Source organism: Neoarius graeffei, chromosome 4 (assembly GCF_027579695.1).
Source record: "Neoarius graeffei isolate fNeoGra1 chromosome 4, fNeoGra1.pri, whole genome shotgun sequence".
Lineage (NCBI taxonomy): Eukaryota > Metazoa > Chordata > Actinopteri > Siluriformes > Ariidae > Neoarius > Neoarius graeffei.
Genome location: NC_083572.1, coordinates 91,552,061 through 91,577,574, shown reverse-complemented (window position 1 = coordinate 91,577,574; position 25,514 = coordinate 91,552,061). Strand labels below are relative to the sequence as shown.

Here is a 25,514-nt window from a genome sequence, read left to right as displayed (position 1 = left end):
ATCTGATCAATCCTGTAGGAGCAGCGATTTATGTAAATTGTGGACAGATGACGAACGGACAGCACGTGATCGCATAAGCTCATCCGGCCTGGCCTGCAGCTGGATGAGCTAAAAATGTCAGCCCAAATGTAAACAGATCAAATCTAGGGGACATTTTACTCTGTCTAATCACCTGACATGGCAATCACTGATAGGGTGCATGAATCTACAGCCTGGGCTAAAAAGAAATCAGCCCCAGCTTCACTTCTTTGTATCATTTTGTGTATTTATCTTACAAATCGGGGCAGCATGGTGGTGTAGTGGTTAGCGCTGTCGCCTCACAGCAAGAAGGTCCGGGTTTGAGCCCCATGGCCGGTGAGGGCCTTTCTGTACGGAGTTTGCATGTTCTCCCCGTGTCCGTGTGGGTTTCCTCCGGGTGCTCCGGTTTCCCCCACAGTCCAAAGACATGCAGGTTAGCTTAACTGGTGACTCTAAATTGACCGTAGGTGTGAATGTGAGTGTGAATGGTTGTCTGTGTCTATGTGTCAGCCCTGTGATGACCTGGCGACTTGTCCAGGGTGTACCCCGCCTTTCGCCCATAGTCAGCTGGGATAGGCTCCAGCTTGCCTGTGACCCTGTAGAACAGGATAAAGCGGCTAGAGATAATGAGATGAGATGAGATCTTACAAATCTCCGTGGTTCTATTGCAGCTGGTTCCACAAAATCCAAAATAATCCAGACATTTGTTAAGAGCAAAATCAAATTCATGCAGATACTAAAAATGAAACTCTCTTTGAAAGACAGGGGTGGAGATGGGTACCAGCCCATTTATACTCTCCCCCCTTACTCATTATGAATACGATGTAGACAGTGTTGATAAACTGTTCCTGCATCAAGTTGGAAGACTGAAGAAAACTCAAGACACCTCAGAAACACTTTCCCATGACCAGGTGGTCTGTGTACTGGATTTCAGTGAGAGGATTCAGAATTCTCATTGTTATCAGTACGACTGGGGTTTATCTAACAAATTTGTCTACCAGATATTTCCATCCTTCAACAGCTGTGTCTGGGGGGAGCACTATGGTGGTAGAATCACCCTCAAAGTGGGCAAATGCTGTACATTTGATAACAGGGGCATTTATCTAAAGACAGACAGGCTCATAGACTCCCAGACCTCTTTGTGTGTGAGATAGTGATGTGCATGTTGTGTGTGTGGAGACAACAGGTCAATAGGCAGCGTGTGTTTGGATCTCAGAACAGATTGTGGTTTTGGATGACTGCTTGTCACGGACACAGTGGGGGTTCCAGACTTGAATATTTTCTCACAGTCTCTGTACTGCAAGAGTGATACCACATGTGTTCTAAATGATTAAGAACATGTCAACTGCTTAAAAATGTAAATAATTATTAAATCACCAAGTTTTCCTGTCACCGGGAACATGCACCTATGTAATGACAGTACAATGCCTATTGCAAAATTAGTATAACTAATAAATATGTACACCTTTAGCATATTAGCATATTATTACTAATAAATAATAATAATAATAATAATAATAATAATAATAATAATAATAATAATAATACAGTGCCTTGCAAAAGTATTCATCCCCCTTGGTGTTTGTGCTGTTTTGTTGCATTACAAGCTGGAATTAAAATGGATTTTGGGGGGTTAGCACCATTTGATTTACACAACATGCCTACAGCTTTAATGGTGGGTTTTTTTGTGACAAACAATAATTAAGATGAAAAAACAGAGATCTGGAGTGTCCATAAGTATTCACCCCCTCTCATATGAAACCCCTAAATAAGAGCTGGTCCAATTCATTTCATAAATCAAATAATTCATTGATTAAGATCCACCTGTGTGCAATCAAAGTGTCACATGATCTGTCACATGATGTCTGTATAAATCAACCTGTTCTGGAAGGACCCTGACTCTGCAACACTACTAAGCAAACAACATGAAAACCAAGGAGCCTCCAAACAGGTCAGAGACAAAGTTATGGAGAAGTATAGATCAGGGTTGGGTTATAAAAAAAAAAAAAATATCCCAAACTTTGAATATCCCACGGAGCACCATTAAATCCATTATAGCAAAATGGAAAGAATATGGCACCACTACAAACCTGACAAGAGAAGGCTGCCCACCAGAACTCACAGACCAGGCAAGGAGGGCATTAATCAGAGATGCAACAGAGACACCAACGATAACACTGAAGGAGCTGCAGAGGTCCACAACGGAGAGGAGAGTATCTGTCCATAGAAACCACTTTAAGCTATACACACCACAGAGTGGGGCTTTATGGAAAAGTGGCCAGAGAAAAAAAGTCATTGCTTAAAAAAAAAAAATGTTTGGAGTTTGCCCAATAGCATGTGGCAGACTCCCCAAAAACATGGAAGATGATTCTCTGGTCAAATGAGACAAAAATTGAACTTTTTTGCCATCATGGGAAATGCCATGTGTGGCGCAAACCCAACACCCTGAGAACACCATTCCTACAGTGAAGCATGGTGGTGGCAGCATCATGCTGTGGGGATGTTTTTCATCTGCAGGGACAGGAAAGCTGGTCATAACTGAAGGAAAGATGGATGGCACTAAATACAAGACAATTCTGGAGGAAAACCTGTTTGAGTCAGCCAGAGGTTTGAGACTGGGACGAAGGTTCACATTCCAGCCGGACAATGACCCTAAACATATTGCTAAAGCTACACTGGAGTAGTTTAAAGGGAAACATTTAAATGTCTTGGAATGGCCTAGTCAAAGCCCAGACCTCAATTCAATTGAGAATCTGCTTGAAGATTGCTGTACACCAACAACCCATCTAACTTGGAGTTGGAGCAGGTTTGCCTTGAGGAATGGGCAAAAATTCCAGTGGCTAGATGTGCTAAGCTAATCGACATATACCCCAAGAACCCTGCAGCTGTAATTGTAGCAAAAGGTGGCTCTATAAAAGTATTGACTTTTTTTTTTGGGGGGGGGATACTTATGCACACTCCAGACTTTTTTTTTTTCCACCTTGTTTGTCACAATTTAAAAAAACAATGTGCACCTTTAAAGTGGTAGGCATGTTGTGTAAATCAAATGGTGCTAACCTCCCCAAAAACCCATTTTAATTCCAGTTTGTAATGCAATAAAACAGGACAAACACCAAGGGGGATAAATACTTTTGCAAGGCACTGTATTATTATTATTACTACTACATTTGCACTAGCAGTGCTGGCACAAATTGTTACTCTCACTTAGGATCTTTCTACATTTTTATTATTATAACATTTTTAGGACGCTATTTCTCCCTCCGTTTTCAACCAATCATCACCAAATTGCACATGATTACATTGCTATGACTTTTGGTGGTGATCTGGATCACTGATCCGGAATGATCCATGAAAAACGGGATTTTTTTTCAATCACTTATAACTGTCAATTTTCATGATTTTTTCAATCAGGGCAGCAGGGCACAATTTTTCCTTGACCCTGAATTGACAAAGGTCAGCTAGTGCAAATTACTGTGACTTTCATCACAGTCACTATCAATGTATTATTAATTATTATTATTATTATTATTATTATTATTATTATTATTTCTCTTTTACATTTTGTTGCTTTCAAGGTCATGTTGAAGATATGATTTAGCTTTCTAGCTTTAGGCCACAAACCCCTAACATTTCAATATGGGCGTGTGGACTTTATTGATTTATAGAAACCTATTTACTTTTCACTTTATTTGACTCATATGTTCTTAGATCTAAATATTCAATCAGAAAATGATCCAAAAATTAAAATGCAATATTTTTCTCTTTTGTTTCTTTCCATTATATTTCTATATTGACTTATAAACATGTAAATCAGGATAAGCAAGACATTTTTCAGTGGTGAAAAGGACTATTTTCTGATGATACTCAAAGAAATGTGTGTGGTTTCATCTTTTATTAACTTGTGTCTAATTAACATTAGTGTGTGAATTATTTTAATATAAAAATTATATATAGCCAACAGCATAACTATTTAAAAATCTTGTTAAGATTTTAACATGGAACGGCATTGTGGGTGTTCCCTACCGTGTAATCTGACATGATATCTCCAAGTTCTACACACACACAGTCTGAAGATGACTGAGCAGCCACAGCCAGTAGAAGACAAACCTCCACTCATTGTTTGAAGCTTTCTGCACTTGTGAGTCACTTTCTGTTGTGGATAGACCCACATATACCCTAAAGATTATCACTTCCCAAAACCTGTTTACGCCCAACTCTCACCCTTGCTTCAGTGTTCGTCTCACCTGGATTCTGTAGCTCAAGTGCTGTAGGAACATCCTATCATACTGAACATCCTTACAAAACATTTAGCGCTGTTTTTATTGATAGTATAGCTATTAAAAATGATTTATAATCCCACTATTCAGGTTCCCTTTTGAGTCTGTTTCCTCTCAAGGTTTCTTCCTTATATCATCTCAGGAAGTTTTTTTCTTGCCACTATTGGTTATGGCTTCTTCATTTGAGATCATAATCTACATCTGCATTTCTATAAAGCTGCTTTGTGATGGTGTCTATTGATAAAGGAGTCATATTATACTCCTTTTCCACATGTTGACACAGTTCCATGTGGTCTTACTGAAATGTCTGTAACATGCTTTGTTCAAAACACCACAATGATAGAATTAAGATTTTAAAACCTTCTCACGCTGTCTAAACAGCCCTGTTCAAAATGGCTGATTTGAGTTCCTGTTCATTTAAATGATAATGAGGCACTGCTCACCCCACCCCCCCTCTTCTGCCAGCCAATCATGTAACACTTTCATGAATATTCATTCAAAAAGCAGTTCTCAAGCCATGAGCGGAGATACTCAGGGCGTATTCACACCTACGTTGTTTGGTCCGGACCAAACAACCAAACGAACCAAATTTCCCTTGGTCCGGACCTTTTGGGCTGGTCTGAATACAAACCACCGAACTCTGGTCCGGACCAAACAAGCAGACCGAGACCGAGCTGCAAGGTTGGACTCGGTCCGGACCAAAGGAACCCTGGTGCGGACCTTTTGGAGGTGTGAAAGCAGACCGGACCTAATCCGACAGTTTTGCTTTTTTGTACCTCGGGAGCTTCCATCATTTGTCGAGCATTATGGGAAACAGAGTCTTGACACTCCACCGCAAAGTGCAAACACTGTTTCGGTTGTCAAGGGAACCTTACAACAGTCGTTCAGTCAGTCATTCAGACCAGTGGTAGGCTAGACTACAGAGTACAAAAAATGAGTAGGGGGCAAACGTGGGCCGAGGAAGAAACGCATACCCTTGTGGATATGGACCCTTTTCAGTCATGTGACCTTCGTAAACGCGACCGCCATTTTGGACATGTAGTGGACTTCGACTTGAATCAGTTTGAATGCGAGGAAGGCGACAAACAAAAAACATAAAAGAAAAAGGAGCGAGATGCAGAAAACACCTTCACTATCCAGCGACGTAGGGCATTTACAGGGCAAGCAGAGGGAGAGGTATTTGCAAAAATTGAGGTTAGCAGGCTTAGAGAATGACGTTTACCTGCTTCCACCAGGATTGTTCACTGACATACGGAAGTACACGAAGCCCTCGTCTTTACCTGACTTCGGCCCACATGATCTGTATACCTATGTCGTTAAAAACCCATCGCCATACACATACACGCCAACGTCCGAGGTTCCGGAGCGCGCTAAATATAGGTGTAAATAGCTGCCGGATCATAATTACAGTAAACTAGTAAATACAGTAAAGGAAAAACTTGAGACTGAAAGGTTTTAACAGTCATCCAAATGACTGAACGTAAACATTGCTACAGTAACATACCAGCTACTTGTTGACATTAGCTAGTCAACAATAGCTACTACAGAAGAACAAAGAGGTTACAATGGGTTATTTTAGCCTATTTGGTTACACACTCGCCACCACAGAATGTTAACAGCAATGTAATGCCTTTTCTGGCTAATTTTATTCGTCTTACCTCCAACAAAGTGGTCACTACACAAGCGCTGGTATGCCAAGGGCTGCCAATCTGTTAATGGCCGCTATCCATCTTCTCCGTCAGGATCCGATAAAATGATAAACCTTGCCTTGTTTGTTGATGGTTACTACATCCAGGTGCACAACAATATAGTGGCATGATGGAAGTCTTGCTGAAAGTAAAAACTTTCTTTGCTGCCGTTCCTCAATGCTGGCTGTGGTAAACTACTGGTAGTACACGTCCAAAATGGCGGCCGCGTTTGTCGTGACGTCACGTGAAAAGGGTCCATATGGGCAGATGTCCACATATCTGAGCTTTTGGAGAGAACACACAAAAATGCAGACGTGTTTGCTGTATTCAGTGAGAAAATGAAGGAGAAGGGGTTCACGCGCTCCCCAGAACAGTGCTTTGTGCGCGTGTCGTCTCTGACCAATAGCTGAACGACTTCAGGGTGCTTGGCTTTGTTGACAGATTTTGGTCCGCTTACTAAAATGTACAGTGTGAAAGCGAACTGCACCAAAATGAAAAAATTAAAAAAAAACAACATTTGGTTCGGACCAAAGCAAGTGAACTATCAAACTATCCTGGTCTGAATACACCCTCAGATGAGGCGGTGGGATCATTCTAATGAGCTCCGTTTGTGACATAGAAAGTGGAGAAGAATCTGAACGGCTTGTTGAAGTTCATGTTTTCTGAAATCGGCAGAACAAAAGAAACTGACTGGGTGTCTTAGTTCAGAGTTTATGGGTTGGTAGACACTCCAGATACCCAAATGTATATGCATAAGTACTGAAAAAGTGAGGGTTTTTTAAAATATGTCCCCTTTGAAAGTGCTACATTAATTAAAATTTAATTGAGTAAAAAATAAAATACAACTTCACAAAGTAGTAACTATTTGTAACTAATCATTTCTTAATACATACACTATATTGCCAAAAGTATTCGCTCACCTGCCTTGACTCACATATGAGCTTAAGTGACATCCCATTCCTAATCCATAGGGTTCAATATGACGTCGGTCCACCCTTTGCAGCTAGAACAGCTTCAACTCTTCTGGGAAGGCTGTCCACAAGGTTTAGGAGTGTGTTTATGGGAATTTTTGACCATTCTTCCAGAAGTGCATTTGTGAGGTCACACACTGATGTTGGACGAGAAGGCCTGGCTCTCAGTCTCTGCTCTAATTCATCCCAAAGGGGTTCTATCGGGTTGAGGTCAGGACTCTGTGCAGGCCAGTCAAGTTCATCCACACCAGACTCTGTCATCCATGTCTTTATGGACCTTGCTTTGTGCACTGGTGCACAGTCATGTTGGAAGAGGAAGGGGCCAGCTCCAAACTGTAAAAACAGTCTGCATGCCTAGGTGCTTGATTTTATACACCTGTGGCCATGGAAGTGATCGGAACACCTGATTCCGATAATTTGGATGGGTGAGCAAATACTTTTGGCAAAATAGTGTACATTAACCGCGAGCTGGCCAAGTGATGTAGTGGTTAGCACGGTCGCCTCACAGCAAGAAGGTTCCGGATTCAAACCCAGTGGCCGGCGAGGGCCTTTCTGTGTGGAGTTTGCATGTTCTTCCCATGTCTGTGTGGGTTTCCACCAGGTGCTCCGGTTTCCTCCACAGTCCAAAGACATGCAGTTAGGTTGACGTGGGGCGGCCTTTGGCTGAGGTGCCCTTGAGCAAGGTACCTAACCCCTGACTGCTCCCTGGGCACTGTGTGTGGCTGCCCACTGCTCTGGGTGTGTTCACTGCTTCAGATGGGTTAAATGCAGAGGATGAATTTCACTGTGCTTGAAGTGTGCATGTGGCAAATAAAGGTTTCTTCTTCTGGTTAGCATGTCCGCCTCTTAACCAGGACATCGCGAGTTCTACTTGCAATCGGGTCATACCAAAGACCATCATAAAAACAGTACCTACTACCCTCTGACAAGGCATGCTGCAATACAGATGTGAGTGGGGAAGTCAAACTCTCACGGTTACCAGAGGACTAGCCCCCCACTGTAACCCTAGCTGTATAGGCGAGAGGCAGAGGGCTATCGAAATGGAGATTGGCGCCGCACCCATACACCTGAAAGAGTTGGTTAGTACTGGGACAGGAGACTGCCTGGGAAGACCAGATTCTGGCATGAGAGGGACTTTGACTAATACATACAGTAGCTTACCTTTGGGAGATTTCTGCTCATTTTGTTTTGTCTTCTTCAGTAATAAAAAAAAAAAAACTGATTCTGATGGGGTTTTTTTTCCCTTCAAATACAGGTGATTCGTGGGGGGGAAACCCACCCACAAAATAACTGCTTTAGAAAGACAACATTAGAAAAACATAGGGGTGTGAATCTGGCAAGACTATTGGGGAATTAGACTGGAATTGGATGAAGAGTAAACATCTAACTAGGCTTGGTAGTTAACTATTTTTTTCCCTCTGAGACACAATTCAGGAAACACTTTTTTTTTTTTTACACTTCTGAGACCAATGGACATGTTTAAAACAAATTAAAAAAACCTATATTTGTTCATTTTAGAGTCGAATATCAAGTCAAATATAGCTAAGCAATCAAAGTCAATGGTAACACTATTCAAAAGGTACTTCGTGCTTTTATAACACATTCATGAAATGAAAGAAAGATTCATGTCAAACCATGTAAATTGATATTGGAGGTTTTATGTAACTTTTTGTCTTTACATATAGAAGAGAGCACCAACCATCAATTATCATTATGACTTGGCGGATTGAGATGTTACCATATATATTTATCCATATCTTGTAGGTTATCTTATTTTTACTACAAGCACAGTCATGATAGGTACACAACATACACATCATGCTTCAAGTGTGTTATAACTGAACTAGTGTTGTAGTACTTGAGATTGGTCTTGGTCTCAAGACCACTTTTTGAAGGTCTCGTCTTGGAATCTGCCACATTTTTACTCGGTCTTGTCTTGGTCTCAGGCACAGAGGACTCGGGATTTTATTTCAAGACTGGTCAAGACTATAACTGCGGGGATTTCATGAAATTTCCTGTACGTTGTCTGATTTATTTGTGAACATTGTCACTGTGATTGGATGTCAAATTTCCTGCTTCAAATGCAACCAATAACATGTCTCTTTGCTAATTCAAATTTTTCTTCCTGTTAATGGCCGTCACCCCTCCCCCACCCCTCTTCACACACACTGGTCTTGACTCGGTCTCGCCCTGCCTTGGTCTTGACTTGATCTCAACCCCTCAAAGTCTTGGTCTTAATACACTTTGGTCTTGGTCATGAATTGGTCTTGACGACAACAATAAAGTGAACATTTGAATTTGAACCCTTAGGATTAAAAGAATTTAAATAATTTCCTTGACTGGTATATGGGCTTTATAAATAAGAAGCTGTACTGGAAAGGTTCATCACATTAAAACAAATGGACCAGGTGAGTGTTGAGTATTCAATCCCATGCTCTTATAAGAAGTAGACAACATACCATAATAAAACTGCCACAAAAAAAAAGTCCATCTACCATGTTCCCTTTTGTGATGCATCATAGATAGATAGATAGATAGATAGATAGATAGATAGATAGATAGATAGATAGATAGATAGATAGATAGATAGATAGATAGATAGATAGATAGATAGATAGATAGAATCTTTATTGTCATTGCACATCAGGTATACAATGAAATTGCAGTGCTTCTCCAGCCGGTGCATAATAAATATAAAGGAAAAACAGTAAAACAGGAATAAGAAGGAGTAAAATAGGAATAAGAAAGGAATGCATATTTACATCATTTACACAATACACTAGCATACACTCTCAGGGACCTGATGGCCCAGGGAAAGAAGCTGTTTTTAAGTCTGTTTGTCCTGTTTTTTAGGCACCTGTATCTCCTGCCAGAGGGCATGAGGGTGAACAGGTGCTGTCCCGGGTGTGTGGGGTCAGCAATGATTGCCCTCGCTCTCCTGAGACATCTATTTTAATGTATTTCAATAATAAGTGATCATTCAAGGTGGCATTTAGTCAAGTTTTTAGTGCTGGGATGTCCTTTTGTCCACTTTTATAGATAGCAAATGTTTCATGGGTGGCACGGTGGTGTAGTGGTTAGTACTATCGCCTCACAGCAAGAAGGTCCTGGGTTCAAGCCAAGCGGCCGGCAAAGGGCCTTTCTGTGTGGAGTTTGCATGTTCTCCGCATGTCTGCATGGGTTTCCTCCGGGTGCTCCAATTTCCCCCCCACAGTCCAAAGACCTGCAGTTTTGGCTAATCGGTGGCTCTAAATTGACCATAGGTGTGAATGTGAATGGTTATCTGTGTCTATGTGTCAGCCCTGTGATGACCTGGTGACTTGTCCAGGGTGTACCCCGCCTCTTGCCCATAGTCAGCTGGGATAGGCTCCAGCTTGCCTGCGACCCTGTAGAACAGGATAAAGCGGCTACAGATAATGGATGGATGAATCACAGGTGTTCAGCTTAGGCTTGAGCACTTGCCCTTTACACATTGAAACTCCTCCAGATTCCTTGAATCATTTAATGATAGTATGCACTGTAGAGGGGCGGCACGGTGGTGTAGTGGTTAGTGCTGTCGCCTCACAGCAAGAAGGTCCGGGTTCAAGCCTCGTGGCCTGTAAGGGCCTTTCTGTGTGGAGTTTGCAGGTTCTCCCCGTGTCTGCATGGGTTTCCTCCAGGTGCTCCGGTTTCCCCCACAGTCCAAAGACATGCAGGTTAGGTTAACTGGTGACTCTAAATTGACCGTAGGCGTGAATGTGAGTGTGAATGGTTGTCCGTCTCTATGTGTCAGCCCTGTGATGATCTGGCGACTTGTCCAGGGTGTACCCCGTCTCTCGCCCGTAGTCAGCTAAAGATAATCTTTAGAAGACACATAATCTACACATACAAATGACTACTTGCATGCAAGTAGTTGAGTCATTATTTAGGTTAATTAAGTCACTTGTATGTGTAGATTATGTGTCTTCTAAAGATTCTCTTTTTTATTTCGAGGCAGCTCCAAAGCATCCTTTCATTCATTCAACCTCAGTAATGGAGTTATCCTGGTCACGTGATCCATTGTGACGGCTCGACTGTTGTAAAGTGAGTCTCGCGCGCCCTCTAGTGGAGGAAAAACGCCACTGCCGTTAACAGTCTGTTTGTAGTTGCCAGGCAACAGCAAGCGGAAGCTAAAACAGTGTAGAAGATAGTGTAAATTAACTTCGACGTTAGGAAATAGGAGCGAACAGACATGGCAACACCGACTAAGGAGAAACAGAAAGAACCAGTGGATATCGTTCACCAAAACGCTATTCGTGTGGAGACCATCCTGAAAGAACAGCAGTGTCAGAAGCTTTATACCGAGTTCACAATCAATCCTTTCAAAAAGTGTGAGTAGAGATTTTTAATAGTTCCCTGAATGTTGTTGTTTCTGCTGTTGATTAAACACAGTCTGAACGGTCCTTGTCTTTGGTCCAAAGCACACGGAGATGTGTGATGGTCCATCCCAGATGCCTCAAAGCCCAGAGAAGGTTTTCTGTGTGGTGAATGCATTCTAGTGTTGGAAAGTTCAAGAATAAAACAAAGCCCCACATCTAATAATGACTCAAAATATGGAATCTTTAAAATCAATCTTCCTCAAAGGAATACAAGAAGGGATTTGGATATTTCACCCTCTACGGTGCAGCTCATCTCATCTCATCATCTCTAGCCGCTTTATCCTGTCCTACAGGGTCGCAGGCAAGCTGGAGCCTATCCCAGCTGACTACAGGCGAAAGGCGGGGTACACCCTGGACAAGTCGCCAGGTCATCACAGGGCTGACACATAGACACAGACAACCATTCACACTCACATTCACACCTACGGTCAATTTAGAGTCACCAGTTAACCTAACCTGCATGTCTTTGGACTGTGGGGGAAACCGGAGCACCCGGAGGAAACCCACGTGGACACAGGGAGAACATGCAAACTCCACCCGGACCTTCTTGCTGTGAGGTGACAGCGCTAACCACTACACCGCCCCTCTACGGTGCATACTATCATTAAATGATTCAAGGAATCTGGAGGAGTTTCAATGTGTAAAGGGCAAGTGCTCAAGCCTAAGCTGAACACCCATGATTCATCCATCCATCCATTATCTGTAGCCACTTATCCTGTCCTACAGGGTCGTAGGCAAGCTGGAGCCTACCCCAGCTGACTATGGGCAAGAGGCGGGGTACATCCTGGACAAGTCGCCAGGTCATCGCAGGGCTGACACATAGACAACCATTCACGCTTACATTCACACCTACGGTCAATTTACTGTAGAGCCACCAATTAGCCTAACCTGCATGTCTTTGGGGGAAACTGGAGCACCCGGAGGAAACCCACGCGGACAACATGCAAACTCCACACAGAAAGGCCCTCACCGGCTGCTGGGCTCGAACCTAGGACCTTCTTGCTGTGAGGCGACAGTGCTAACCACTACACCACCGTGCCGTCCCCCATGATTCATCTATAATTAAAATAACCACACAGGCTCGGGATTACTTTGGCAAACCTTTGTCAAGCACGACAATACAGAGTTATATCCAGAAATGCCAGGTAAAAATTTACTGTACAAAAATGAAGTCTTGACTCTAAATTGACCGTAGGTGTGAATGTGAGTGTGAATGGTTGTCTGTGTCTATGTGTCAGCCCTGTGATGACCTGGCGACCTGTCCAGGGTGTACCCTGCCTTTCGCCCGTAGTCAGCTGGGATAGGCTCCAGCTTGCCTGCGACCCTGTAGAAGGATAAAGCGGCTAGAGATAATGAGATGAGATGAGATGAAATGAAGTCTTGTGTTAACTGTGTCTAGAAGTGCCATCTGGGCTCTGAGGCATCTGGGATGGACCATCACACAGTGGAAACGGGTCAGATGACTCAGTATTTGAGGTCTTTTTTGGAAGAAATGGACTCCATGTGCTTTAGACCAAAGACGACAAGGACAAGGTTCAGACTGTTACCAGCAACAAGTCTAAAAGCCAGAGTCTGTCATGGTATGGGGTTGTGTCAGTGCCCTTGGCAAAGGTAACTTACACTTCTGTGATGGCAGCATTAATGTAGAAAAGTACACAGATTTTGGAGCAACATATGCTGTCTTCAAGACGGTATCTTTTCCAGGGAGATTTCAACAAGACAATGCAAAACCACATTCTACACACATTACAAAGGCATGGCTGTGGAAGAAGAGGGTGCCTGTCCCCAAAAGAGAATGTGTGGTGAATGCATGATATGTATTCTAGTGTTGGAAAGTTCAAGAATAAAACAAAAGCCCCACATCTAATAATGACTCAAAATATGACTGTACATACTTGAGAAATGACTCGTATTTGAGTTGGATCATATTCAGAGCGGGTCCGAGAAAGTTATTTTAGTTCTGCAATAGGTGCTTGATTAAAAAGATTTGAAAACTGCTCAATTAGAAGATTGAATCAGTAGGGGAGAGCGAGGAGACTTGGGACAGGGGACACCTGGGGCAGTTTGTATCCCTATAAATTAATTTCACTCAGATTTTAGATGACATCAGAAGTTAGATGTTGCCCATTAGAGTAAAGCCCAGCGCACATGGGTGACTTCTCATCGCAAGCATATTGCAATTTTTTGATGCAAGTTTCCTCTCTTGGGTAGCTGCCTGTGCGCATTATCTGCAACCAGCGGGCAATTTGGGGAGGGAGATGCAAGTCACGTGGAAATCATGTGACTACTCCACAGGCGGGGATTAGCTTAGCCTTTGGAGATGATCTCTTCGTTATCACACACGCAGCGATATCTCTGCAACAAGTCAGCAACTGGTGATTTTTTTTGTCGCAGAATATCAAGCATGTTTGATTACCTGCAATCTGTCGTAAGCAAAAAAAAAAAAAACCCCGCAGTCACACATATCTGCACATGAAGCAATTTTTCGCTTGTGTCAAAAAGTTGCACGATCAAGCGATGGAGAAAAAAAAACGCCCGTGTGCGCCGGGCTTAACCGACTTCCTTTGGAGCCATGAAGCTGGACACTGCAGTAAGGTCTCTACAGTTCAATATTTTTCCCCTCACCCAAAACTTGTATTTTCTACTTTGCCTCTACCTCCATCCTATGGTGTAATGTACGCTGGGGGATTGGGGATTTGTTAGGAATTAAAGTATGTAGCCGGGAGTTACCATATATAGTATCATTTATTAAACTTCAATTCTGCAGAAAAACATTTAAGGATCCCCCCCCCCCCCAAAAAAAAAAAAAGTCCTGATGGGGAGAGTTGGGACAGGTCATGATGTTATATGTTTTTTTTTTTTTTCTTGTAATTTACAACTATAAAATTGTTTAAATTTTTTGTTTAAAGTGTGGGCGTGTCCCTGCATGAGGATTAAACTTATTTCATTCCTCCTTGAGAATGGAACTGTTTTGTCTCATCAGGTTTTGGGCAAACTGAAATTTTTCTATCACTGTACCAGCATTGTGTGTTCATACAGCTCATATGTCACAGGTTTTGAGAAATAAAAATTAAACATGGATTAAGCTACCGTATTTTCTGGACTATAGAGCGCACCTGTATATAAGCCGCATCCGCTCTATTTAAAAAATAAAAAAAAGATATACAAGCCGCACCGGGCTATAAGCCGCAGATATCTATGTTGAAAAATTAGATATTTACTGCATGTACAGAACGATTTTGTACTGTAAATGTACATGTATGTACCTGAACAGATTCTTTCCGAACAGTGCCTTTTAACACGGCAGCAACTTTGCTGATTAAAACGGAACAGAACCAAGAGAAAATAACCGGTATTTATTTACCTTCATTTCTCCTGTGTTTGAAACCACAAGTCACTTTAATCATCTTCGCTGGATTTGAAAATAATTACCAGTTAGTAATTTGTCGTGCGTGTTCTATCTGCTAAAGATCTGCTAATTCTTCTTTGCATTGATTTTTCGTCTATCTTATTTTTGATTCTACTTCCGGTTAGAGCGCCCCTAGCAGTGGAAGAAAAATCCACAGAATAGCCGCACCTTTGTATAAGCCGCATGGTTCAAAACCTAGGAAAAAAGTAGCGGCTTATAGTCCAGAAAATACGGTAGGTATTTTATTGTTGTCCTATGTCTCCCTACTATGTCCCAAGTCTCCCAACAGAATGTCTCATGTCTCCCTGCAAAAAACAATGACAGAAAAAGTGAAGTCTGAAGGCCAGTCTATGTGACAAGCTGAGAAACTAATGTTGTAATAAGAGGGTATAGTAAATACACTCATGCAATATGACTGATGGTACCTGCAAAGAATTTTACACAAATCGATAAAAGCTGAAAACTTGTCCCAAGTCTCCCTGCCCTCCCCTGTTATTTATTATACATTTTGACTAGGTCGGTCAAAAGAGGCCTGAATTACACAGTTCAGTTCCCCAATGTTTAAGTCAGGGATTCTCAATCATTTTGCACTCAAAACAACCAAACCAAAACCTATTATTTAACAATTTATTAGACTGTTATTTCTGACCTTTCCACTCACAGAACATGTTTTATTAAAAGTGTCATTAGATTCTAGTTGACATTATTTATAGGCCGACTTGTTTTCGGCTTAAGGATTTAATTAAACCCATTGTTCAAGCAACTCAGAGCTCAGTCCATCCATCCATTCTCTGTGCTGCTTATCCACTGAGTGAGGGTGAGCTGGAAGCAATCCCAACTGGCATGGGATTGAGAGGCAGGGTACACCCTGCAGGGATCGAAACGGGAATTTGGGAGCACTGGTCCATTTGGACCAGTGCCTCTCAGAGGTACTGGTCCGAATGGAGTAGCACTGGTCTGTATTTATAATTACAAATTTCAAGCCGATTTTATATATTTATTCATATAATACAACCATATTGTACATGAGTGATCAATTTCAACTGTCTATAAACTTCTTCCTCAGTCATCTCATTATCCACACACACACACACCATACACTTCATGCCCTTCTCAGTATTGACCAGCCATGGCCTACCTACAGTCCACTTGGGCAGGAACTTCCAAACTCTTTTCTCCTCTGCTGTGTTGGTACTAGTAGGGCCAGAAACAATGACACTGTGGGGCTTAGGTTGATTGATCCGTGTATCCTTGCTGGTGCTAGGTTGATTCGGCTCATTCGGATTCCTAGATGGATTGGTGGATGATTTGGGTGGAATGGTGGATGACTTCTTGTGAACACTCTTGAATAAGGGCCACATACTTGTTGAGCGATATCCATTTGTTTTGATAGCTGTCAGAAATGTCAAGCCAAGGACTTTTAAACTTCGCAGGGGTCTAATCTATCTGACCAATAGCGGTTCAAGTTACATTTGTCTTCACAGGTAGCAACGAAAACAAACGGGAAGAAATTAAACTTCGCGCAGCCATGCTGCATGTAGCGGTGTATACTGCGCACGTAAACAATATGGCGGCGCCCGCGTCTATGCCAACTTGACAAATCTCATCTCATTCATCTCTAGCCGCTTTATCCTTCTACAGGATCGCAGGCAAGCTGGAGCCTATCCCAGCTGACTACGGGCGAAAGGCGGGGTACACCCTGGACAAGCCGCCAGGTCATCACAGGGCTGACACATAGACACAGACAACCATTCACACTCACACCTACGGTCAATTTAGAGTCACCAGTTAACCTAACCTGCATGTCTTTGGACTGTGGGGGAAACCGGAGCACCCGGAGGAAACCCACGCGGACACGGGGAGAACATGCAAACTCCACACAGAAAGGCCTTCGCCGGCCACGGGGCTCGAACCTTCTTGCTGTAAGGCGACAGTGCTAACCACTACACCACCGTGCCGCCCCAACTTGACAAATGTCTCACAAAAGCTATTGAAATTATCATAAAAAACGGTAAAATAGACCAAATTCTGCTTAAAATGGGCAAGAATCGTTGATAGAAACCATCGAGGCAGTGAGTAGTTTGACACATATATATATATATATATATATATATATATATATATATATATAGCGTGGCAAGCCAGTCGCCCACTCGGTCGAGTACATGTCACTAGTCGCCCGTACCCTTTCCAACTCGCATTGGCGAGTGGACGACCGCCCGTTTCGATCCCTGCCCTGAACAGGTCACCAGTCTATTACAGGGTAATATTACAGTTGGAGAAGTAGTTTTGGGACCAAAAGGTCACCAGTTTGATTCCCTGGACCAACAAGGATGGCTGAAGTGCCCTTGAGCAAGGCACCTAACCCCCAAATGCTCCCCAGGCTGCTCTGGGCATGTTGTATGTCACCCTGGATAAGAGTGTCTGCTAAATGCCTGTAATGTAATACAGCCATTGACACTCACATTTACACCTATGGGCTAGTTTCCGGAGGAAACCCATACAGGGAGAACATCCCAACACCACACAGAAAGGCCCTGGTCAAATGGCAGGTTTGAAACCAGAACCTTCTTGCTGTGAGGTGACAGTGTTAGCCACCGCACCACCCATAAGAGCTCAATAATAAATAACTTTTATAATAGTGGCTTGTGATTTCCAATATGATAACTTTTTTTAAAATCAGTCCATGACTGACCACAGGGTTGGACATATAAGCAGGGATATTGCACAGATGTCAAAGTGAAAAGAAGTCAAGAGAAGTACATGTTACACAGTGTTTCAGTGCTGGATAAACACTCAATTAACATCTTCATTATTTGTGTCAGTATTATTTCAACATTACACTCTTTGCTGTGGGACAAGTGCCTAATAGTTGTAAATTGATACTTAAATTATTAAAAGTATTAATAACAAAATGTTCTATACTTTCTTTCAGTGCATGTTTTACCTGATAAACCCATGGGAAGAAAAATGCATGAAGAGGTTGACGAGGACCGTATGTACCTTTTAACAAAATTTACATTCACACAGCAATATCTGGAAGAGTTTTATTTACAGATGAGCTACAAAAGATTAATAAAAAGAGATGTAAAGATCAGCAAGATTGTTTTCAATGGATATTAAAATTTAAAAACTAAACTTGATTTAAGTAGATTTAAGATGTAATTTATAGCAACTACGTACAAGTTACACAAGTGTCAGAAAGGCAGGCAACAGACAGACGTACAGAAAGGAGTTTAATCAGGCAAACTGGCAGACAAATCCAAATTGTCAGGCAAAAGGCAGAGTCAAAAACAGGCAATGGTCAGGCGAGACAAACAGAATGTCAAAAGGCAGAGACAAGACGCGAAGAAAAGCCAAGCACAAAATACAAAAAACAATGTCAAAACCAGAATCAGCAGTGCAACAAGTGTTGCCATGCAAAACAAGCCTCACCCAGCAGCACTTATTTTATACCTATATGTTGATAATGGTCATATTTCTCAATCATCAGCTGTCAGGTTATAGTCCTATGAAAATCCATGACCTTGAGTTTGACATTTCAGTCATTCAAGGTCAATGGTCATGGTGGCAACTGAAAGCCCATATGGGACTTCTTATATGTTTATTAATGATAAACATCTGGCTATCATGAACCATTTTAAAGTTATAGCCCTTTGAAAACCCATGACCTTGAATTTGACCTTTTAAGGTCACTCAAGATCAAAGATCATGGTGCCAAATGAAAGCCCATATGGCACTCTCTACAAGTTGATAAATAGTAAATATCTGTCTACCATCAACTGTTTTCAAGTTACAGCCCTCTGAAAATCCAGGACCTTGAGTTTGACCTTTCAAGGTCACTCAAAGATCATGGTGGCAAATGAAAGGCCATATGAGAGAGTTCCTATATGTTCATAATAGTAAACATCTGTCTGTTGGCAACCGTTTGAGTTATAATGGAAGATATTTTATTTTGACCGATGACTTTGACCCCCCGCCCCCCAGACCTTTAACCCCCGACCGCTACGGAGACTGTCCAAGCTACCTCATCATGCAGCATATGGTTGGAAGCAGAATTGAAAAATGCACATTTTAGTTTTGGTTTCAAGTCAAAATGATGAATTTGAAAAATTATCGCAAAAGAAGTGATCTTGACCTTTCCAGTGACCTTGACCTGATTACCCCCAAAATTTAATCAGGTAATCTACGGACCACTGCCCACTTCCCCTGAAAATTTGAACTCAATCAGTCCAACCGTCTAGACACTAGATTGTTGACAGACAGACAGAGTGGACTGATGACAATACTTCACCCAGCTTACTCCATCAAGGGCAAGGTGTTTTGTTTTTTTTTTAAAAAGCCAGCTTGGTAAAGACGGACACAAGGAACTGAGCATTTACTTCACAGTGAACAGAGAGAACTAAAGTCCTTAAATAGGTGCAGTGAAATTGTGAACAAGTGTGTGCAATTAAAACCAAGGTACCTGTGAGCAGTAAGGTGCAGGATGGGTGCTGTAGTCCATGGCAGCCATGTTTGAAGGCTGCTGGGAATGCTGGGAAGTGGAGTCTTGAGTGCAAACGTGACAACGACAACTGAGATGAGTTGAAGCAGTTGATTTCTTTAATAAACATAATAATGGGGGAAATGCAGAAGTAATACTAACTGGTTTATTTAAAAAAAAAAGGGTAATGAAGCATTCTCTGGATGCAACACAAATGTTGAAACCTTCAAGTTACTACTTTTTTCTTGCCACTTTATACAGTATGTGTCTCCTTTGAAAATTAATAGAAGCGAAATTGATTGTTTCTGTATCAGGATGTGACTGGACTCTGTAATGTACAACCCCAAATCAGAACAAATTGGGACTGTATGGGGAAAAAAAAGTGATTTTTAAATTTACTTTGACTTGTCTTTCACTGCAGACAGTATGAACCCAAGGTAGTTCATGTTTTGTCTGGTCAACTTCATTTCATTGTTAATATACATGTATTACTTCATTTCAGGCCTGTAAAACATTCCAAAAAAGTTGGGATGGAGGCAGTTTGAGGGATAGTAATGAGGTAAAACAATTTAAAATATATAATAATATGATTGGGGCGGCACGGTGGTGTAGTGGTTAGCGCTGTCGCCTCACAGCAAGAAGGTCTGGGTTCGAGCCCCGTGGCCGGCGAGGGCCTTTCTGTACGGAGTTTGCATGTTCTCCGCGTGGGTTTCCTCCGGGTGCTCCGGTTTCCCCCACAGTCCAAAGACATGCAGGTTAGGTTAACTGGTGACTAAATTGACCGTAGGTGTGAATGTGAGTGTGAATGGTTGTCTGTGTCTATGTGTCAGCCCTGTGATGACCTGGCGACTTGTCCAGGGTGTACCCCGCCTTTCGCCCGTAGTCAGCTGGGATAGGCTCCAGCTTACCTGCGACCCTGTAGAACAGGATAAAGTGGCTAGAGATAATGAGATGAGATGAATAATATGATTTGAAACAGGTGATTGTAATCATGATTTGGTACAAAATCAGTATCCAGGAAAGGCCGAGTCTTTGAGGAGGAAAGATGGGTCGAGGATCTTCAGTTTGTCCACAAATGCATGAGAAAATTATTGGAATCTTTAAAATCAATGTGCCTCAAAGGAATATATGAAGGGATTTGGATATTTCACCCTCTACGGTGCATAATATCATTAAATGATTCAAGGAATCTAGAGAAGTTTCAGTGTGTCAAGGGCAAGTGCTCAAGCCTAAGCTGAACACCCGTGATTCATCTATGTATAGTTAAAATAACCACATGGGCTTAGGATTACTTTGGCAAACCTTTGTCAAGCACTACAATACAGAGTTATATCCACAAATGCCAGTTAAAACTTTACTGTACAAAAATAAAGTCTTATGTTAACTGTGTCCAGAAGTGTCTTCGACTTCTCTGGGCTCGGAGGCATCTAGGATGGACCATCACACAGTGGAAACGTGTATTGTGGTCAGATGAATCAGTATTCCAGGACTTTTTTGGAAGAAATGGATTCAGTGTGCTCCGGACCAAAGACGACAAAGACCGTTCAGACTGTTACCAGCAACAAGTCTAAAAGCCAGGGTCTGTCATGGTATGGGGCTGTGTCAGTGCCCTTGGCAAAGGTAACTTACACTTCTGTGATGGAGCATTAATGCAGAAAAGTGCATTGAGATTTTGGAGCAACATATGCTGCCTTCAAGACGACATCTTTTCCAGGGAGATTTCAACAAGACAATGCAAAACCACATTCTACACAAAGGCATGGCTGTGGAAGAAGAGGGTGCCTGTCCCCTCTGTCCCCAATAGAGAATGTGTGGTGAATTTTGAAACAAAAAAAATATAACAATGATGACCCCGTACTGTTGCACACCTTAAGACCTGTTTGCAGGAAGAATGAGACAAAATAACACCTGAAACGCTTCACCACTCCATGTTTTCAGTCCCTAAACATAATTCAAGTGTTGTGAGAAGGAATGGCAACATTATAAAGTGGTAAATGCTTTACCGTCATAACTTTTTTTTTTTTAGTTGTAAGAATCAAAATTGAATGATGCATTTATTTTGAAAAACAACCAAGTTCATGAGATAAAACATCAAGTAATGTGCTGTTGTATTGTTTTCAGTGCAATACACGTCAAAGATTATTTACAAATCATTGTTTTCAGTTTTAATTTCAATTTCAACATTTTCTGATTTGGGGTTCGAGTTATGGTGTTATTTTTAGCCTCTGTCACAGCTTTAGCTTTTTAATTATTATGTTATTGCCTGACATGGTTCTTTGGTTCACAGTCCAGCTATAAGTACAGAAATTCTACTTTACTAAACTTACCTGACTAAACTTTACTTAATTAGATTTTCTGTTTAACCCCAATAGAAAATAAAAATCTGGAGAGTGTACATAATTACTTAATGTTGTCATTTTAACATTGAATGTAATTTGTAATGTTGTAAATATTGTTATTTTTTATGGCAGCTGCCTTCCTGAAGCTCATTCATGGAGCATATTCAGAACCAACAAAGAAATACACTCGTCCAATGACCGAGTCTCAAGAAATCGGATGGATTTCCACTCCTCTGGTAGGGCTGTGAGGCAGTGAAATATGATAAATACCATGTTAGTTTAGAAAATAAAGTGAGCTAGTGTATGTCATCTAACACTGAATGTGTCAGCGAATGCGAGGATATGTTGTATTCAGACATCAGGATACCAACCTCACACCACTTTACATTTCAGATTACTTCAGATCGCACGGACAGAAGACTGAACTTCCCACGGCAGAACTCTGAAATCACCAAATACATGGATGCTGCCTGGCGTCTGAAAGAACAAACTCAGAATCTTAGATGAAAGAAGGCTCATCTTCTCCGTAACTGCCTCAATAATGTTTCTTTAGAGTTCTAACCATGCTATTTTCACTACAGCTCACCACAGCACAATAAATGAAGTTAAGTACCTATGATATAAATGACTGAAATTTGTTCCATCATTCATCTTCAGTAAGAGTTTTATTCTGGTCAGGATTTCTTTGCATCTGGAACCTGTCCCAGGAACACTGGGTTTAGAATAGAATAGAATAGAATAGAATAGAATGCCTTTATTGTCACTATACACATGTACAATGAGATTAAAGCATCTCAAATAACAGTGCAAACAGCGTGTAGAGAGAGAGAGAGAGGAAGGGGGAAGGAAAAAAACAAAGGGGGTGTAAGGGGGGTAAGGTGCACAGTCTGAGGTGTATGTGTTGTGTTACATATTATGGAGTGAGGTATTGCACATATAAAGTATTGCACAGAGACAGTCACATAAATTATTGCACGAGAAAGTCACATTATAAGATAAAATATTACACATTATGAAGTATTGCAAGGTAAGGTAGGGTGCACAGTCCTGAGGTGTATGTGTTGTGTGTAAGGTGCACAGTCCTGAAGTGAATGTGTTGCGTTTCACATTATGGAGTGTGGTATTGCACATTATAAAAGTATTGCATAGAGAGTCACCTTATAAAGTACTGCACATTATAAAATAGTAAAATAAATAGACTATAAAGTCAGAGCATGTCCGAGTTCAGGGCGGTTATGGCTTTTGGAAAGAAGCTGTTTTTTAATCGATTTGTCTTTGTCCTGATGCACCTGTAGCGCCTCCCTGAGGGCAACAGGTCAAACAGATCAAAGCCAGGGTGGGAGCTGTCCTTGATAATATTCTTAGCTCTGCTAAGGCAGCGGGAGGTGTAAATGTCCATCAGGGAGGAGAGAGGGCAGCCAATGATCTTCTGTGCTGCCTTAACTACCCTCTGGAGCCTCTCCCTGTCTACAGCAGTGCAGCTGCCGTACCATACTGTAATGCAGTACGTCAGCAGGCTCTCGATGGATGAGCGGTAGAAGGTCAGCAGCAGGTTGGAGCTTAAGTTGTACTTCCTGAGGACTCTCAGGAAGTGTAGCCGCTGCTGAGCCTTCTTAATGACTGCTGTAATGTTTGCTGACCAGGAGATGTCGGCGGAGATGAGGACACCGAGAAACTGGAAAGTGTGGACCCTCTCCACATACACGTTGTTGATGTAGAGGGGGGCTAGGTCGGTGCTGTGCTTCCTGAAGTCAACAATGAGCTCTTTGGTTTTCTTGGTGTTCAGAGCGAGGTTATTTTCTGAACACCAGGCTGCCAACTTCAGGACCTCCTCTCTGTAGGCTGCCTCGTCTCCCTTTGAGATGAGTCCGACCACTGTGGTGTCGTCAGCAAACTTGACGATAAGGTTGTTGTTGTTGTGGGTCGTACTACAGTCGTGGGTGTAGAGGCAGTACAAGAGGGGGCTCAGCACACAGCCCTGTGGAGAGCCGGTGCTCAACATGCGGGTGGAGGAGAAGTGGGGACCAAGTCTCACAGTCTGGGGCCGGTTAGTAAGAAAGTCCTTTAACCAGGCACATGTGAGAGGGGGGAGGCTGAGAGTGTCCAGTTTTCTAATAAGGATGTCCGGGATTATTGTATTAAAAGCTGAACTGTAATCCACAAAGAGTATGCGGACGTAGCTCTGCTGCTGCTCCAGGTGATTTAGCGCAGAGTGGAGAGCTACGGCAATGGCGTCCTCTGTGGATCTGTTTGTGCGATATGCAAACTGGTAGGGGTTGAAGTCTGGGGGGAGGTGGTCCTTGATGTGCTGAAGAACTAGTCTCTCGAAGCACTTCATGATTACCGGGGTGAGGGCCACAGGACGGTAATCATTCAGGCTGGTGACGGGAGACTTCTTCGGCACTGGGATTATTGTTGCAGATTTTAGGCAGGGCGGGATGACTGCCTGAGCCAGGGAGAGGTTAAAGATCCTGATGAAGGTAGGGGCGAGCTGGTGGGCGCACGCTCTGAGCACCTTACCAGGTACACCATCTGGACCGGCAGCTTTCTTGGGGTTCACTGCCAGGAGCACCCGTCTGACATCGTGCTCCCGTACAGCGAAAGGAGTGGTGTAGGAACTGTGTGGTGGTGGGGGCAGGGCAGGAGCAGATGAGTGCCGCTGAGATGTTTCAAAGCAAGCAAAGAAGCGATTTAGCTCCTCTGCTAGCGGCGCACTCCAGTCTCCTGTTGGCACATCACAGTCTCTGAAGTTTGTGATGTCCTGAATGCCCTGCCACACCTCCCGTGTTGTTGCTGGACAGGTGGGACTCTATGCACAGCCTGTGGTCCGCCTTGGCTTTATTTATTCCTCTTTTCAGATCAGCTCGAGCAGCTCTGTACAGAGCTCTATCACCTGACCTGAAGGCAGCATCGCGAGCCCTGAGGAGTGAGTGGACCTGGCTGGTCATCCAGGGTTTCTGGTTTGGGAAGACCCGGATGTTTTTATCCACCGTCACATTCCCGATGCAGAACTTGATATACAGTAGTCCAGCACCGTTCCTGTGAATGTCTCCAGCTCCTGGTGTTCAAATAAGTCCCAGTCTGTCTGTTTAAAGCAGTCCTGTAGTTTGGAGAGTGCGTTGTCAGGCCAGGTTGTGATAGTCCTTGTGGTGGGCCTGGCTCTGCGTCTGAGGGCTGGGGAGAGCGGGAGGGAAAGATGGTCTGACTGGCCGAGGTGGGGGAGGGGTATGGCTCTGTATGCATGGTTGATGTTGGAGTAAACATGATCCAGAGTGTTCTCCCCTCTAGTAGAACACTTAACATGTTGGTAAAACTTCGTCAGTACAGTCTTCAAGTTGGCCTTATTAAAGTCTCCTGCGATTATGTGAACACCGTCAGGGTGGGCTCGCTGCTGTTTGTTAATGGTGTTCAGAAGGAGAGAGAGCGCTGTGTTTACACTGGTGTCAGGTGGAATATACACAGCTGTGACGATCACTACAGTTAGCTCTCTCGGTAGAAAAAAAGGCTGGCATCTTACGGACATGTACTCGAGGTCTGGGGAACAGTGTTTATCTATAATTGTTCCGTTGTTATACCAATTATCATGCACATAAATACAGAGCCCTCCCCCTCTGCTCTTACCAGAGTTCTCAGTCCTGTCCCAGCAGAGCAGAGTGCGGCCTGCTAGCTGCAAGTTAGCATCGGGTATTTCCGGATGAAGCCAGGTTTCTGTGATAAGGGTATATTCCTGCTTAAGGCAGGAATATACCCTGGATGGGATGCACACACTCATTCACACATAGGAACAATTTAGCATATCTAATCCATTTACAGGTATGTTTTTGGAAGGAAACCGGAGAACCCAGAGGAAACCCATGTAGACACAGACAGCAACCTGAGCTCAGGATCAAACCAGAGACCCTGGAGCTATGAGGTGGACATGCGGCCTGAAA

The 25,514-nt window shown here is 42.7% G+C and overlaps 1 protein-coding gene across 1 annotated transcript; it reads left to right on the top strand.

The window, feature by feature from the left end:
- The first annotated feature begins 11,164 nt into the window (after positions 1-11,164).
- On the top strand, positions 11,165-22,089 carry cfap144 (cilia and flagella associated protein 144). Its single transcript, XM_060918470.1, has 4 exons — positions 11,165-11,303; positions 17,696-17,755; positions 21,715-21,818; positions 21,976-22,089. Exons 1-4 carry the CDS (start codon positions 11,165-11,167, stop codon positions 22,087-22,089), a joined length of 417 nt encoding a protein of 138 aa, XP_060774453.1.
- The last annotated feature ends 3,425 nt before the right edge of the window (positions 22,090-25,514 follow it).

What these genes read in the sequence shown, in the direction of transcription:
- cfap144 (XM_060918470.1), top strand. Translation starts at nt 11,165, where the DNA reads ATGGCAACACCGACTAAGGAGAAACAGAAAGAACCAGTGGATATCGTT. An exon ending in TGAAGAGGTTGACGAGGACC is followed by an intron (nt 17,756 to 21,714) that starts GTATGTACCTTT and finishes TTTTTATGGCAG; the next exon opens with CTGCCTTCCTGAAGCTCATT. An exon ending in GATGGATTTCCACTCCTCTG is followed by an intron (nt 21,819 to 21,975) that starts GTAGGGCTGTGA and finishes TTTACATTTCAG; the next exon opens with ATTACTTCAGATCGCACGGA.